The 14,018-nt window shown below is 57.1% G+C and overlaps 1 protein-coding gene across 3 annotated transcripts in view; it reads left to right on the top strand.

Annotated features, from left to right (window-relative positions):
- The window catches only part of SIL1 (SIL1 nucleotide exchange factor), a 92,112-nt gene extending 78,375 nt beyond the window's left edge, over positions 1-13,737 (top strand). For all 3 annotated transcript variants that reach the window (XM_021410933.1, XM_021410934.1, XM_021410935.1), the window contains 3 exons: positions 9,781-9,877; positions 11,890-12,054; positions 13,280-13,737. In XM_021410933.1, the coding sequence (XP_021266608.1) occupies positions 9,781-9,877; positions 11,890-12,054; positions 13,280-13,630 (613 nt within the window). In that variant the 3' untranslated portion in view covers positions 13,631-13,737. The remainder of the gene's footprint in view (positions 1-9,780; positions 9,878-11,889; positions 12,055-13,279) is intronic.

The following is a 14,018-nucleotide window of genomic DNA, read 5'->3' on the forward strand; positions in this document are numbered from 1 at the left end:
TTGGAAGCTTGATTCCTAGTAATTTCTCATGGCCTTTCTCTGAAGATGGGATCCACGTTGCTTAGCTTCAACCTTCCTACATGAGTATCCTGAGCTAACTGCAGGCTGCATCTCCAGGCAGCAGGGAGGGACGGCTCCTGAAGACAGATCATCCCCTGTAAGAGGGGCCTAGGACAGCCCCGTCTGCCATGGGGCCGGTCACCACTTCTCTCACTTCCAGTGACTGGATTCCTCAGTAACGTAAAAAAAATGAAGGACACAGATCCCATTACAGCAAACGTAAAGCTTTTGACTACAGACTCACCTTTCTGAATTAGCCTGGGCAGGCTCCTTGGAAATGCAGAGTTTGCTTCTCCAGGGATGTACAGACTCAGATTGGAACATGCCACCGAGGGAGCCCAGGCAGCGCGTTGAAACTAGGTACCTTAATTTTAGGTGTCTAATATTAGGTGGAATGAATCCAACACTTAGGAAGGTTTGGGGAAACATTTCTGTTTTATTTTACATTTAGAAAATATAAAGGTGCATAGTGAATGTTTAAAAAACAACAACAGCAATAATAACAGTAATTATATGTGGGTGCAATTTTCCTTTATCTTTGAACTGAAGCTACTAGAAAAATTACTGCTGTGCTGATATTTGGCAGGGACACCAATGTGAGTACCCACTTGTTTCTGAAAAATGCTGTTGGATTTTTAATGACCATCAGCAGCACAACCTTGATTTTAAATGTCATCCTAAATGTAGCAGTTCCAGCCTCCTCTGCCGTAGCGTGTGGGTGTTGGAGGAGGGATGAATCAGAAAGCAGAAAGCATTACTGGTGCTTTCTGTGACTCCCAGATTTTCCTCGAGGGCTTCCCGCCCAGGAACTGGCTTCAGGAGCCCATGGGCCCTGCAGCATCGCAGAGCCCGGTGCCTCCTGGCACGGAAGGGCCTCGCCTAACGCTAACCCTGCCCCTGCTAACGCGTGGAAGTCAACTGACTGAGCATTAGCCCATGAGATTTATCCAGGAATCCTGGTATTCCTCAGGTCATACTTTGTGTTTATAAAAAATAAAAAACAGAGATTTGCAAATGCAGCTTTTAGTTCCATCTCCGCTTTCCCCGCTGGAAGTGTTCCCCAGGCTTCTCTTTCGGAGCTGAAATTCTCTGTGCGTGGCATTTGCGAGCTGGTGATTTGCTTTTGTAAATGGAGCAGAGTCTCGGCTTTGAATTATGACTCAGTGAAACAAATCTCGTTTTCCACTTTCAAATTATTCTAATAGCACTCTGTTAAATCCCGTGGGACCGGGAACAGCCAGAGCTGGAAACATGACGACGGCACCGGGTGCGATTCCCCCTGCCATCAGCGCTTCCCCGTGGTGTGGGAGCAGCCCCTGCCAGCACGTGGGGACGCTCGGGGGGCAGGATGGGCAGGGGAGGGTGGAAGGAGCTACTCGATGTCATGTTTGCATTCTGCGGTTACCAGAGGAATGCAGGGAGCAGATGGCGGGGTTACAACAGGACAGTGCCGCTCGGAGCTGCTGCTGGCAGGGCAGAGCCGAGCGCTGTTCTCACACTTTGTGTCTCGTGGAAGAGCTGCAGAGTGCCCGCGCGCTCCTCGGGCCGGCCCAGCGGGGACAGAGCAGGCAAATGCTTTCTTTTATTATTAGCACTTGTCTTAAAGAAAAACCAGCTCAAACGAGGGAGCAGACAGATCAGCAGAAGAACAACTGGAGGTCAGAGCCTCAGGCCGCCTCCTAACGGCTCCCAGGATTATTGGCCTGATGCGTTCTGCGGGCGCTCGCTGCCCCTCAGGATCACAAGCGGAGCGCTGGGATCCCGAGCCTTGGTCCTTGTGGTGCTCTGACAACGTTTTGCAGTGTTTTGCTTTACCTAAGGTGTGCGAATGGGTTTTGTTTGACTGCCGGAGTAACTTAGAGCACAATTCCAGGCACGCAGTGCGACGCTGCGGGTCTGTCGGGGTGCTGCTGCAGAAGGGCTTGGCTGCGGGGCCTTCAGCAGAGCAGAGAGCCACGCGGGAGCTTCTGGGTGCTCCTGTGTTTGCCAGCCCTAGGCCAGGAGAGGTTTGGAGGCTGGCAGCACGCAGAGCTGCCTGGAGGCGCTGCTCATCGCGGGGCCCATAGCCAGGAGCTGCTGCCGCCGCTTGTGGTTGCGCTCGGGTTTCCCTGTCCGTAAATCAGGGAGGGCTTTGAAGTGGCTCTGATGAAAAGCACTGGAGGAACTCAAGGACACAGCATTAATCTTGCAATATTGTTCTTGTTCCTTGCTGTGTTGTGATTTTGAAAAGAAATCAACACAATTCTTGTTGGCTATGGCTAAAATTACATAGAAATAAATGAGTTTTGCCCTCATAGAAAAACACTCGCTCTTTATTAGTGCGGCCTCTGATGAAACAAAACCCATCCTTAGGCAACGAGATAGATTTGACCTATGGTGCAATAACAGCCTTTCAGAATTGCATATTGTTTCATACGATGGCATATACAGCCCTAAGGTTGATTTACGCCTCAAAGCAGAGTGGGTGATTGAGCACCGAGGGAGTTCCTGTGCTGTCCTTCTCCACGCACTGTGAAGCGCCTGCTCGTCCCTACCTGGAGCATCAGTAACTCAGCAGGGATAGGCAATCCAGCAGGGATAGGCAATCCAGCAGGGATAGGCAATCCAGCACGGCTCTGGAAGGGAGCAGGCTCCGTCCCTGGTGGCTGCGGATGGGGTGTGAGTCCCCCAGGCCATCCCTAAATCACGGAGCACTCTGCAGCAGGCGGCCCGGCCCATCCTTCACCATCAGGAGGACAGGCGAGCTGGGCAAACGTCTGCAGTGCTGCTTCACCTCCAGCTCTGTGCTGACACTGTGAAGTTGATAGCCCCCGAGAACCTGAAAGCTTTTCATCATAAATCGTTCGTGGAGTTTTGATTAAACTCCTGGAAGCAGAGCTTGCACCTGAGGCTCTGGAGGGCTCCACGTGCGCTGGTATCAGTGTGAGCCTCCTGTGAGCAGCATCCTGCAGAGCAGAGCAGCTCAGGGCTGTCCTGGGGAGCTCCCAGGGCCGAGGTGTGGCTGTCCTGCCTGGCGTGCTCTGCTGCTGCGTGACATCTCCAGCTGTTCTTTTTATACCCGCAGATAGAAATACAGCGCATCGTCTTGCTGTTGGTGAGCATTTAGCAGAACAACCTGCCGCGCCTGATTTTATTGCAGCACCTAAGATTTTATTGTCCAGACCCGGTATTCACTTTTCTACTCTGCTGCACGGCGAGGTGAGAAGCAAGAGGGGTTTTACTGCTTTGCTGCAGCTCTGCCTCGCTGCTGGCCTGGTTGCTGTGTTCTCATTGCTCCTCTCTGGAGCAGTTGCCCTGGGCCATTCCTCACTTTGCGGTGACCCCGATGAGTGCTGGGCTCTGGCTCCGCCGCCCGCTGCCTGTACCTGGGCTGCTGCGTCCTGGGGGCTTTCCGATTCACTGTGCCATCTTTTTATTTAATGACTTGGTTTTACAGCTCTTTGTATAAATCTAATTATCCATCTGTTATGCTACATTATGGCACTGCAGCTTGTCTAATTGTTTCCTGTTCCAAAACATCGCCCTGCCTGGCTCTGCCCGCTCCGGGCTCCTCTGTGAGGCCAGCACTTGGGCACATGGGGCTCTCCATCCTGGGAGCACCACATGAAGCAGCTCTGCCTCGAGCTCGAGCTCCTTGGGTCTGGTTTCTCAGCTCACTCACTGGAAGGGCCCACGTTGGGTGGTTGCATTCCCAGTGCATATCTGAAAGCAGAGCCCTCCCCAGCTCAACCCAACATCACTGTGCTGGCAGCCCTGGGCATGGTGGCCTTTTCTGAAAATGGGACTTGATGGCCGTCCTGCCTTGAGCAGGGACACTGCAAGGCTCCTAACGAGCTCGGGCGCCTCTGGCTGGTATCTGGGACGCAGAGAGCAAGCCAAGGTTCCCCCAGCTTTTGCCAGGCACTCTTCTGTGCTATTTCTGCCTTTGTGGCATGAATCACGCTCCCTTGGTTTAAGTATCACATTAGCCCATCAAAACCCCACAATCACGCTCTCAGCTCCAACTTATTCTCTGCAGTTCTTTTCTCCTCTTAGCAACAAATACTCAATAACCTAATTGCTCATTAAAAACCACGCTTGCATCTATGTAATCCATTATGTCACGTTGAGACACGTTGCTCTCGCAGGGATGCTGCTGCTCCCCCGCTACCGCGATGAGCGCCTGGCTTGGTAGAAAGTGAGAAGGCAGCATTGCATTGAAGTGGAGATTTTCATCTTCTCAGGGTTTTTTTTTATGTCTCTCCTATATTCTGTGCTTTTGAACATCTAACATCTCTTTTATGCTTCACATCTTTCATACGAAATTGTTGTATTGTGTTGCCGACTGAAACCTAGTTTTCCTTTTGTCAAGTTTTCCCCCCTCACCCCACTTTCTTCTCCGCTGTATTTTCATCGGCACAGCTTCTTAGGGCTCCATTTTGCTGGGCTTTTGAGTCTCCTTGGGTCGTAGCACTGAAGGCCTTTCTGCTGGGCCCAGTTTCGGGTTGCTGCACGGAGAGCAGGCTTTCTGGGGCAGGTGTGCTGTGCGCAGACCTGGGCTGGGCTCTGTGCTGTGTGTCCCTACCCCTTTCAGCTCTGAGCTGCCTCGGGTGGCCTCGCCGGGCTCGGGGCTGTCTTACTGCCCAGCACATGTCACGCCGTGCCTTCGAATGTCTCGTCTCTTTTTCCATAGTGTGAGACTCTGCAGCCACGGAAAGCCTCTGTGCTAAATATGTATTTTTGTGAGAGATTCGCTCCCCTCTGTGCGTCAGCATCATTTGCTTTGTGCTGCGGCAGAGGCAGCCTGCTGGGCTGGCATCCCGCGGCGGGGCCGGGTGGCTGGTCTGCGGGGTGGGGGGGCTGCACCATTATCTGCATTGACGAGTCTCAGGTCTCCTCAGACACAAAATTCAGAAGGAGATGTGACCAGCCTGTGCATTGCATACCTGGGAAGCTGTGGGGTCGGTGCCGTCCACGTGCAATGTGGAGCAATGGCAGCTTGCCACGTGCAGCAGGCAAGGAGCGGGGCTGGGCTGGGCTGCGAGTTTGGAAGAGCTTCAGGGATGCACGACCGGGCCAGTCCCACTTCTGGAGTGGGCACTTGAGAGCGTGGGGCTTCATTTCGGTGGCTGAGCTCATTGTGGCTGTGACATGGGCGTTTCCGATGGGAATATTTCACGCTGTAGCCAGTGCTTTGAATGCAATGTGGGACCGTGCTCTTTGCATACAGCACTTCTCACTTGGACCGTTTTTATGCTTTCCTTCCTTAAAGCTGTAATTTAAAATTCAGCTGCACAAGTACTAGCAAGCACTTGATCACCCAGCTTTTCCTTTCTGTTCTTATTCAGACCACAGATTTACAGCTGCGGGTGAGGCTCCGAGTACTGAATCCCAGTCAAACCTTTGTCACTGACATTGCAGTGGGCAGTTCTGTTTCTGTGTCTGCTGTTGGTCAGTAACTGTAACATTATGATTCCTACAGGAGCTCCAAACCCAGCGCCCTCTCAGGGATGAATTGTTGGCCTTTTTGCTGTGATGCTGCTTGCGTCGCGTTGGGTTTCCAGTGCTCTCAGAAATTACCTTTTCCATTGCCCTGCAAATTCCCGGCCAGCTGCAGAGCTCTGAAGGCACTGGCACTGCCCGTGGCCCAGGGCTGTGTGTAGGGCACCTGGGATGGCAGGCCCCATGTCCTGCGAGCCGAGTGTTGGGTGCCGTCGTGCTCTTTGCTAGCAGAGCGAAGCCACGCCACTTCCCTGCCTGCTTCTGATCCTTGGCTTCCAGCACAAGCTAAATAGACTGCACTAAATTTTTTAGGCTGCTTCACAGGCTTTGATCCTTGGCTTTGATTTCCCACACGGTATCACAGTCCGCTGGTTCTGAAGAAACAAGAGGCCCATTAAGTGCTGCCCAGCCCGGCCGTGATCGCACCCCTCCTGCATCGCACCACGCTCCCACCAAGGCCTGCGCTTGGGGACGTGCCCAGCCCCCGCTGGGCGCCCACGCGTGCTCCCCTGCCTGCCCCCATCACCACCTCGCTGTGCCTGGCTCCAGCAGGCAGGGAGGCAGCCCTTCCTATTAGGGCCTGGTTTATGCTCTGTGTGGTTCGTACATCGCTTTGGCAATAAGCAGGTCAAGAAATAAATATTCTGTGTGTGTCCTTGCCAGAGCGGTAGAGACGAGGGCGTTTGCCTGCCTGCCCTGCTCTGTGCTTCCAAGTCCCCAAGCCCCTGCACACCGCTTGGCTTTTCTTTTTTTTTTAATTTAAATCTAATTTTGCTGCTGTATTGCAAGCTCCCATCTAACTGGAGAGCTGCTGTTGCCTCGGGGCTGTGCTGCTGCTTTTCAGTCTTCCCACGCCCTTCCAATGCGCAGTCTGGAAAAACTTCAGACAGACTCTTTGAAATTTGGGCACACGTGCCTTGGGTCGTCCGAGGATCGGGTGTCAGGATGGTGTCAGGGTGTTCCTCAACAGGTAGCACACTTAATGTCTGTTCTTTAGCAAAACAGGAGCTGGTTCCACGTGAATGTGCAGGCCTTGCAGTCCCCCCCAGCCTGCTGGTAGCTGCACTGGAGCACGTCCGTGCTGCCTGCTGGTGGGCCCTCTGGCTGGCCATCCCCGTCCTACAGCCTTGCTGCTGCCGCAGGATGCTTTAGTCGGAGGAAAAAGACTGCTTGGAGCAAACAGCCCGACCCGATGCTGCTAGAAGGCTCCTGGGAGGCCTTCAGTGCCCGCCCAGGGCAGGACTGCTCAGCCCCAGCTCTGTGCCAGCTTCGCTGCCCCGTCGCAGGCTGCAGCACCGCTGATCACAGCGTGCCTGCGCTCGCTTGTATGAATTTTTCTCCCCTCTCCGTGTGCTGTGGAGGCTCGTGGTGTTTTGGCAAACAGGCCTCGCCTCTAATAATTTCTGGCCCCTCGTGGGAAGTTCTGACTCCAGCGTAGTGAAATATAAACTGGCAGAGAATGGAGTGTTTCTTTCTGCAGCGGGCAGGCTCAGATAGAGGTTTTCTTATCGCTTTCTTTCCCTGCTTCTGTTTTTCCCTTCTCAGCCGAAGGGCACAGTCACCCTCCTCCAGCCAGAGAGCACAAACGTGCTGGGCTGATAAAATGGCGCATTAAATTGGTGCTAGGCGAAGGTACAGCTCCAGGAGCCTGGGGAGGAGGCAGCAGTGGGAAGCATAAATATTGTTTGTCTGGTGGCACCCAGTCACTGCCCATCTGCAGAGCTCGCTGCGAGAGGATGGGGAGTTGGCCTGGGTTGGGATGTTCAGGTGCAGAGAAGAGAACAGACCGGAGGCTGCGCCCTGGGGAAGAGGGTCTGGTAGCTGGGATCTCCACCAAGAGGGTCTGCTGGCCGTGTCCCTCGCTTCTGATGGGAAGCTGCTGGGTCAGCCAGCCCCGAGGCTGCATGGTCCCACCTGCACCCACACCTCTGCCGTCCCCGTGCAGCCGGGGCTGCTCACTGCAGGCTGCGTGCAGGCTCTGCCCCGCTCTCCCAGCTTCATTTCAGCCACTTCTGCTGCTGATGCCAGCATCCCCTTATCTAGTGACAGATTAGCACCGGTTGAATTTTCCGTGATAGCAGTGCACAGTCTGTCTCATTGTATTTATTTTGTTCGGGCTGCTTTTCCCTGGGCTTGACAGCGTAATTTGTACAGATCTGTGCTGAATTTTCAGAACCCTCAAATGAGCTTTTTGTTAGTGGACAATTGATGGTGGAGACATTAAACAACAGAAACGCTGAGAAGTGAGCGGCACACCTAGCATCCAGGAAGGCTTCCTAGCCTCCAGAGGTTCTCTTTGGCAAAAACTCCATGGTTCAGAGATTTTAATTAGATCTAATACTCCGGGTGACCAGCCAAGCATTAAAAGGCATAGCGTTTTTTCCGTTACATCCCTTGCTGTGGAGTTTTTTATTATTTATTTTAGATAGATGTGACAAAAGAACTTCGATATCCCAGCTCTCTTTGAATGGCACGAAGAGCTCTGCAGCCTGAGAGCTCCTTCCCGTGCCCCGCGCTGCGGAACGTGCCTGTCTGCAAGCTTGCTCCACAGCCACCCTGCCCCCCTTGCTGGAGTGACATTAATGTGAGAATGGATGGGGTTTTAGGATCAGAAGTTGTACTTCTGAGTGTCAGAGTTGCCAGCTCCTCCTTGGAGTCAGGGAGTGCAGCATTCTCGTTCCCATCCTCGCCACTAATGGAGCCGCAGCGGTGACGATGTGCCTGGCAGCACGTGGATGAGATGCCGGGCAGAACCCAAACCCCTGCATCTCCATTGCACCAGGAGAGCTCAGAGCAGAAGCAAACACAACCCAGCTGTACACACACAGAGGTAGAGACCAAAGCTGTCACTGCTGGAAACAGAGCTGGAAAAAGCCTTCCTCCTGCTGCCTGGCTTGCAGCAGAGCCTGTCTGGGTTCTGTGCCTCTGTACTCCCGCAGGAGCCCAGTCACAAGCCCTGAGTGTGTCTGCCTAACATTCACCTGGGAGAAGGGCGATGCAGGATTCATCCACCTCTCTGGGGTGGAGCTCTGGGGGAGCTCTCCCTTCCCCATGGTGTGCAGGGGTGCGTGTCCCACTCGGCACGCTGGCTGTGTCGGACAGGTCTGCAGCACAATCCTGACTGCTCCGAGAGCTGACGTTCACCTGTCCCACCATTGTGCACTTCCATCTTTGCCCTGGGGAAGTGGGAGAAGTGGCTGAGGCCGGAGCGGTGCTGGGATGCTGTGGGCAGCCCCTGTGCAGGATCTCACTGGTGGGTACTGCTGGAGCTGGGAGCAGCGGTGGTGGAGCTGCCCTGGGCCTGGGGCTGCGTGTGCCTGGGGGCAGTGCACAGACCTGAGGGTTTTGCTGCTTTTTGTGAGCTAATAGCAAGCCACCAGTTAAATTTGAGGCTACTCGCTACCCAAGTCCATTTATCCTCTGTTTTTGTTTTTTTATGACCCTGTCTGCCTCTGTCTCATTTCTGGTATGATTCTCGGCGCTCGCTGCTCTGCAGCTTTCTGCAGCAGTGAGAGCTGTGGGTGTTTGCTGTAGCAGGGATGCTGACCTCTGTGCAATGCGGTGCAGTTGCTGCTTCAAAGCCGAGCAGAGGCTGAAGTGCCGGAGCTCTCCCTTGGAGCCGGTGAGACCTGGGATCAGGGTGTGGGACTGCCAGAGTGCTGTGCTCTGACTGAGCCCTGCCAAAGAGAGAGCCCAGCCTCTGCCAGCCCCGCTGCGTGCTGCAAGTGGGGTCTGTGCTGGGGCAGCCTTTCACACCCGGCCCTGCAGTTTCAGCCCCATTCTTCCAGCCAGAGGGATGCACTCATCCTCCTCCAGTCCTTGAGAAGCACTCGGTGTGAGATGTGTGGGTGGCCAGACCAGGCGCAGTCTGGTGGAGAGGCCCTGGGGACAGCGGGTCCTTCCTGCAGGTGAAGCTGGGGCAGGGCTGGTGCCGCAGCGTGGGCACGCGGCAGCAGGGGAGTACGGCTGTAAATCAACACGGCAACGGCGAGCGAGGGGGAGGAGAGTGCTGGGACAGAGGCCATTAAGGAGCAGGGGCAGTGCAGAGCGGGAGGATTAATGGAGCAGTGGCTGCAAGGCAAGGGCGAGGGAGGGCTCCTTGCTGGAGGCAGACGGGCAGGACGTGGGCACAGCAGCACGGCACGAGTGGCCCAGCACGCCTGTCCCCGTCTGCATTGCCATCCCCTCACCCCCCTCGTTGTCCCTTTGTGAGACATGCCTCTGTGTTTTTTTCTGCAGCAACCCCAAAGTCCAGGTAGAAGCGATCGAAGGAGGAGCGCTGCAGAAGCTGCTGGTCATTGTGGCTACAGAACAACCGCAGGCTGTCAAGAAGAAGGTGAGCAGGCAGGGATCACCTCTGGGTAAAGCCATTCGGGATGCAGCTCTCTGCAGGGTCCCACACCTTGTAGTTGCTGCCAGTGCAGCGCTCATGCGAGCGTGAGACCCGTGCCGCACCCATTCTGGGGGCATCTGATGACCCCGTGCCCCCAGTGTGGTGCTGGTGGCCGGGCCACGACCCAGTGGCCCTGCCCGGTTGGTGCCAGCGCTGTGGTCTCGCCCTCATTGCTCACAAGGGTGCACGTCCCCGCCTCGCGGGACAGGCTGGGTGCTGCAGCTCTGCTGGGGGGAGAGGTGGGGATGCCACAGCAGGCACCAAGCTCAGAGGGCAGCAAGCACGGGAGCTGACATTTGGAAGGAGCTAATTGCCAGAGCCCGCCCTGCGCCCTGTGTCCTGCCTCTGGCGGTGGCCGGCAGCGGAGCTCCGCAGCGTGGTGAGCGGCTCCGAGAGCCCCCAGCCAAATGTGCAGCGCTGTCCGTTGGGCTGGGGGATCCCTCGCTGCCTCCCCGCCGTGCTCCCCGGAGCGTGAGATCTAATTACCCTCGCTTTGGTGTCTGATGCCACCGCTGTTTGTTGGCCATAACATTTGCTGTCATCTCCTGAACATCCAGCCCCACTGTTTTAACACCGTGACCTTCTGCAAGATGGAATTCGGTGGGGCGAGGCAACTCACAGCTCTTTTGTTCATCTTTAACCTACCTGCCATTGGGCAAATCGTGAAGTGCTGCACACGTTTTAACAAGGAGCTCCCGCAGACGTGTTCCTCCCTGGTCCGTGGCAAAGCTCTCCTCCTGGAGGGGCTGGGCAGTCCCCAGGTGTTTGGCTGCTGGGTGGGAGCAGCGCCTGCAGGGAGCAGCTGCGCTGAAACTCCTCGAAGTGCCCAGGGACCAACCTGCAACTCACTGTGGGATGGGGAGCGTGGCTGGGGTGCAGAGACCCTCAGCAGCACCTCCTGAGCCCCTGCTGGGTATGGACCCATTCCTTCCAGCAAACACAAACGCGTCCTGCTGGCAGCTACTGGGGAGAGGGATGAGCTCATCCCTGTTTCCAGGTGGCATTGTGGAGCTTGCGAGGGCAGAGCTGAGGCCGTTTTCCAGGAGGACAAAAGCTCTGCATTTATGCTCCCGGTTTGCGTGCCCGTGCTGCCCCGGCTCCCCAGGCCAGGTGCCCATGACGGCTTGTGCCCGAGCCTGGAGGTTTCCGCCCCGATGCTCGCAGCACTGTGCGGCAGCGAGGCCAGAAGTGCATTTCTTCAATCCCCAGTCCTTTGGCCTATGGTAAAAAAGGAGATGGAAACATCACTGATTTACCGGAGGCAACTTGAGGGATGTAAAATAGGAACAAACGGGGTCGGGGAAGCAATGGCTGTCAGCTCGGATCTGTCCGCAGAGAGCGGGGCACGAGGCTCGCCGTGGCGTGGGGTGCAGGCGCTGCTGGATCTGTGCGAGGCCCCCACGGCCCCACAGTTCTGCCCGGGGGTGTCGGCCCAGCACGGTGCCTGGGAGCGGTCGTCAGAACGGGTCTGTTGAGCCCTGCGTGCCCCCTCCGTGCCAGCCCATCTGTTAGGGACCTGGAGGCGAGACGTGCGCTGCCGCTGCACTCAGTGCGCGACGCTGCTCCTGGACTGCTCCTCTCCCCTCGTGGGGGCAGGAGAGCTGTTCCCCGGTGTCCAAGTCACCCTCAGCCCTGCTTTGTCCAATTTGGGCATCTCAGCCCATAGCCTGGCTCCGTGCTGAGGGCGGCGGGAGGGAGCTGCGAGGAGTGATGCTGTGGGACAGTGCGGGTGCCAGCCGTGGATCTCCGTGGGTCACCAACACCCGCAGTGATGGTCGGGGAGAGAGCTGGGGTGGATGTCACCCGAGGGTTGGGGAGGGTGGGGCTGGAGAGTTTTGGGATGCTCTGCATGGCTGGGCGTCCCGACGGGCTGCACGGGAGCTGTGGGGCTGCCCGCGCTGCACCGTGCCGGGCGTTACAGCCCTGCTCCCGGGCTGACACCCTCTCTCCTGCAGGCCCTCTTCGCTCTCTCCTCGCTGCTCAGGCACTTCCCCTACGCCCAGCAGCAGTTCCTCAAGCTGGGCGGCCTCCAGGTGCTGCGTGGGCTCTTCAGGCAGCCGGGGACCGCGGCCCTGTGCGTCCGCGCCGTGACGCTGCTCTACGACCTCTTCGTGGAGAAGGTGAGGGCTGTGGGGCCGCGGGGACGGGGCGTCTTCACCGGGGTGGAAGGGTCCCTCCCGGCTCCTGTGCTGGAGCCGCAGCTCCCGCAGCTTTGTTTTCAAGCCCCGTGGATTACTGCTGCAAATGTCAGTTTAATGCCGCCTTTCCTTGCCACCATTTGTTACTTAGTTTGTGTGTCTCTCTTACTCCAGAGAATGGGGATTAAATCCACTTTCGCTCTGTTTATAGCCAATTTGCCCTGCAGATTATTGCTGCTTTAACGCTCGGATTCCAGGCACCGCAGAGGAACGGCTGCATTCTAAATCAGTTGTTTTCCACGGGATTTTGTGAAGGTGCACATTATTTCGATGGGTCTGAGATGCCATCAGGCGTGGGCTCTGACACGCGCTGCCCTGTTCCTCTGCGCGCAGCAGAAGGGCCCTGGGCCTGGCTCCTCCCGCCTCCCTGTGTGCCACATTTTGTACCCACCTGGCGCAGCCCCACGTGCCCCAGCTTTGCTCTGGCTGGAGGTGATCGCAGGCCCTACAGAGCCTCGGGTTTGTGCCGACGTGCGGATGTCGCTGCCTGCAGCCCGCCAGGCACAGCCCCTTCCAAAGCCTGCAGGGAACGGAGGAGCACGCTGGAACCTGGTGGGGAGCAGGGCTGGGCCAAACACGGCCAGCAGGTTTGGGGCTGCCTGGGTGGAAATCTGCTTCTAAAACCATACACTAACACCAGCCCCAGTGAGTGCCAGTTCTGTGCTGAAGTACAGAGCAGTGTCTGAATGGCGTTTGCCTCTCCTCTTTTTTCACCCCTAATCCTGAATGACCAAATGGGAGTTCAGCAGTAGCCCTTCTGGGGACCAGGTTTGTGGTGGCATCATCCCTCCTTGTCCCTGTGCCCAGCAGCTCAGAGCGTTGTGATGGAGTGGCTGCTCTGGGGATGGCAGAAGGAAGGTCAGGGGGAACGCCAGGGGCATCCTTGGGGACCCAGCTGGCCCCGGGGACAGGACTGTCCCGTGCCCCTCAGGGCTCTCGCTCTGCTCCTCTGGCTCTGGGTTTCTACTCCTTGGCCCCACAGAAACCCGAATCCTCTTCCATCTCCCTGTGCCACGGGGTGCTCAGATCCCTGGCACTGAGCTGCATGCACGGCAGCGTGCGTTGCACATCCCCTCGCACGGCAGGACACGCGATGTGGGCAGCAGCTCCCTGCTACGGCTCAGAACCTGCCCCCGCCCTCCCACAGATGCTGCTGGAGGACTCTCAGCACGGCGACCAAGCGGAGGAGAAGCTGCAGCAGTACCGGCGCGTGCAGCTGGTGCCGGCGGTGCTGGAACAGGACTGGTGCATGGCAGTGCCCGGGCTGCTGGCCCTGCCGGAGCACGACGCGCGCGAGAAGGTGCTGAAGGCGGTGGCCGTGCTGATGGCGTTCTGCAGGGAGCGATTCCGCGGGGACGCGGCCCTCGGTGCCACGCTGGGGCTGCTGCGCACCGAGTACGAGGAGCTGGCGGCCGCCGAGCGCAGGGACGGCGATGGGGACGGGTACTTCCAGGAGCTGCTGGGCTCCGTGAACAGCATCCTGCGGGAGCTGGGCTGAGGACGGAGCTCGGGCGGGCCGGGGCAGCGGTGTGACGGGTGGTGGGCGTCTGTGCTGTGTACGTGCACTTCTCAATAAATGGCTGAGCCAAGGGAGCCGCCCCGTGAGAGCGTGCCAGCAGCTTCGTTACTGAGCAGAAGTGCTGGGGGCATGTGTCCTTCACATCGAGTGCCTCTGGAAAGTAGAGGTCTGTGCCCTGGAGGGACGGGGCAGTTCCAGCTCACACTGCTGCTGACCGAAGCAGCCAAGGACCTGATGCCAATGTCCCCCACAGCCCTGGTGCGGTGTGGGCCTGGGTCCGCTCCATCCACCACGGGAGAGAGCAGGGTGGTGACGCGCACCTTGCCAGTGCAAAACTGTGCGCTGCCTGCATTCCTCCTGCCCGTGG

The sequence above is a fragment of the Numida meleagris genome, chromosome 12 (genome assembly GCF_002078875.1).
Source record: "Numida meleagris isolate 19003 breed g44 Domestic line chromosome 12, NumMel1.0, whole genome shotgun sequence".
Lineage (NCBI taxonomy): Eukaryota > Metazoa > Chordata > Aves > Galliformes > Numididae > Numida > Numida meleagris.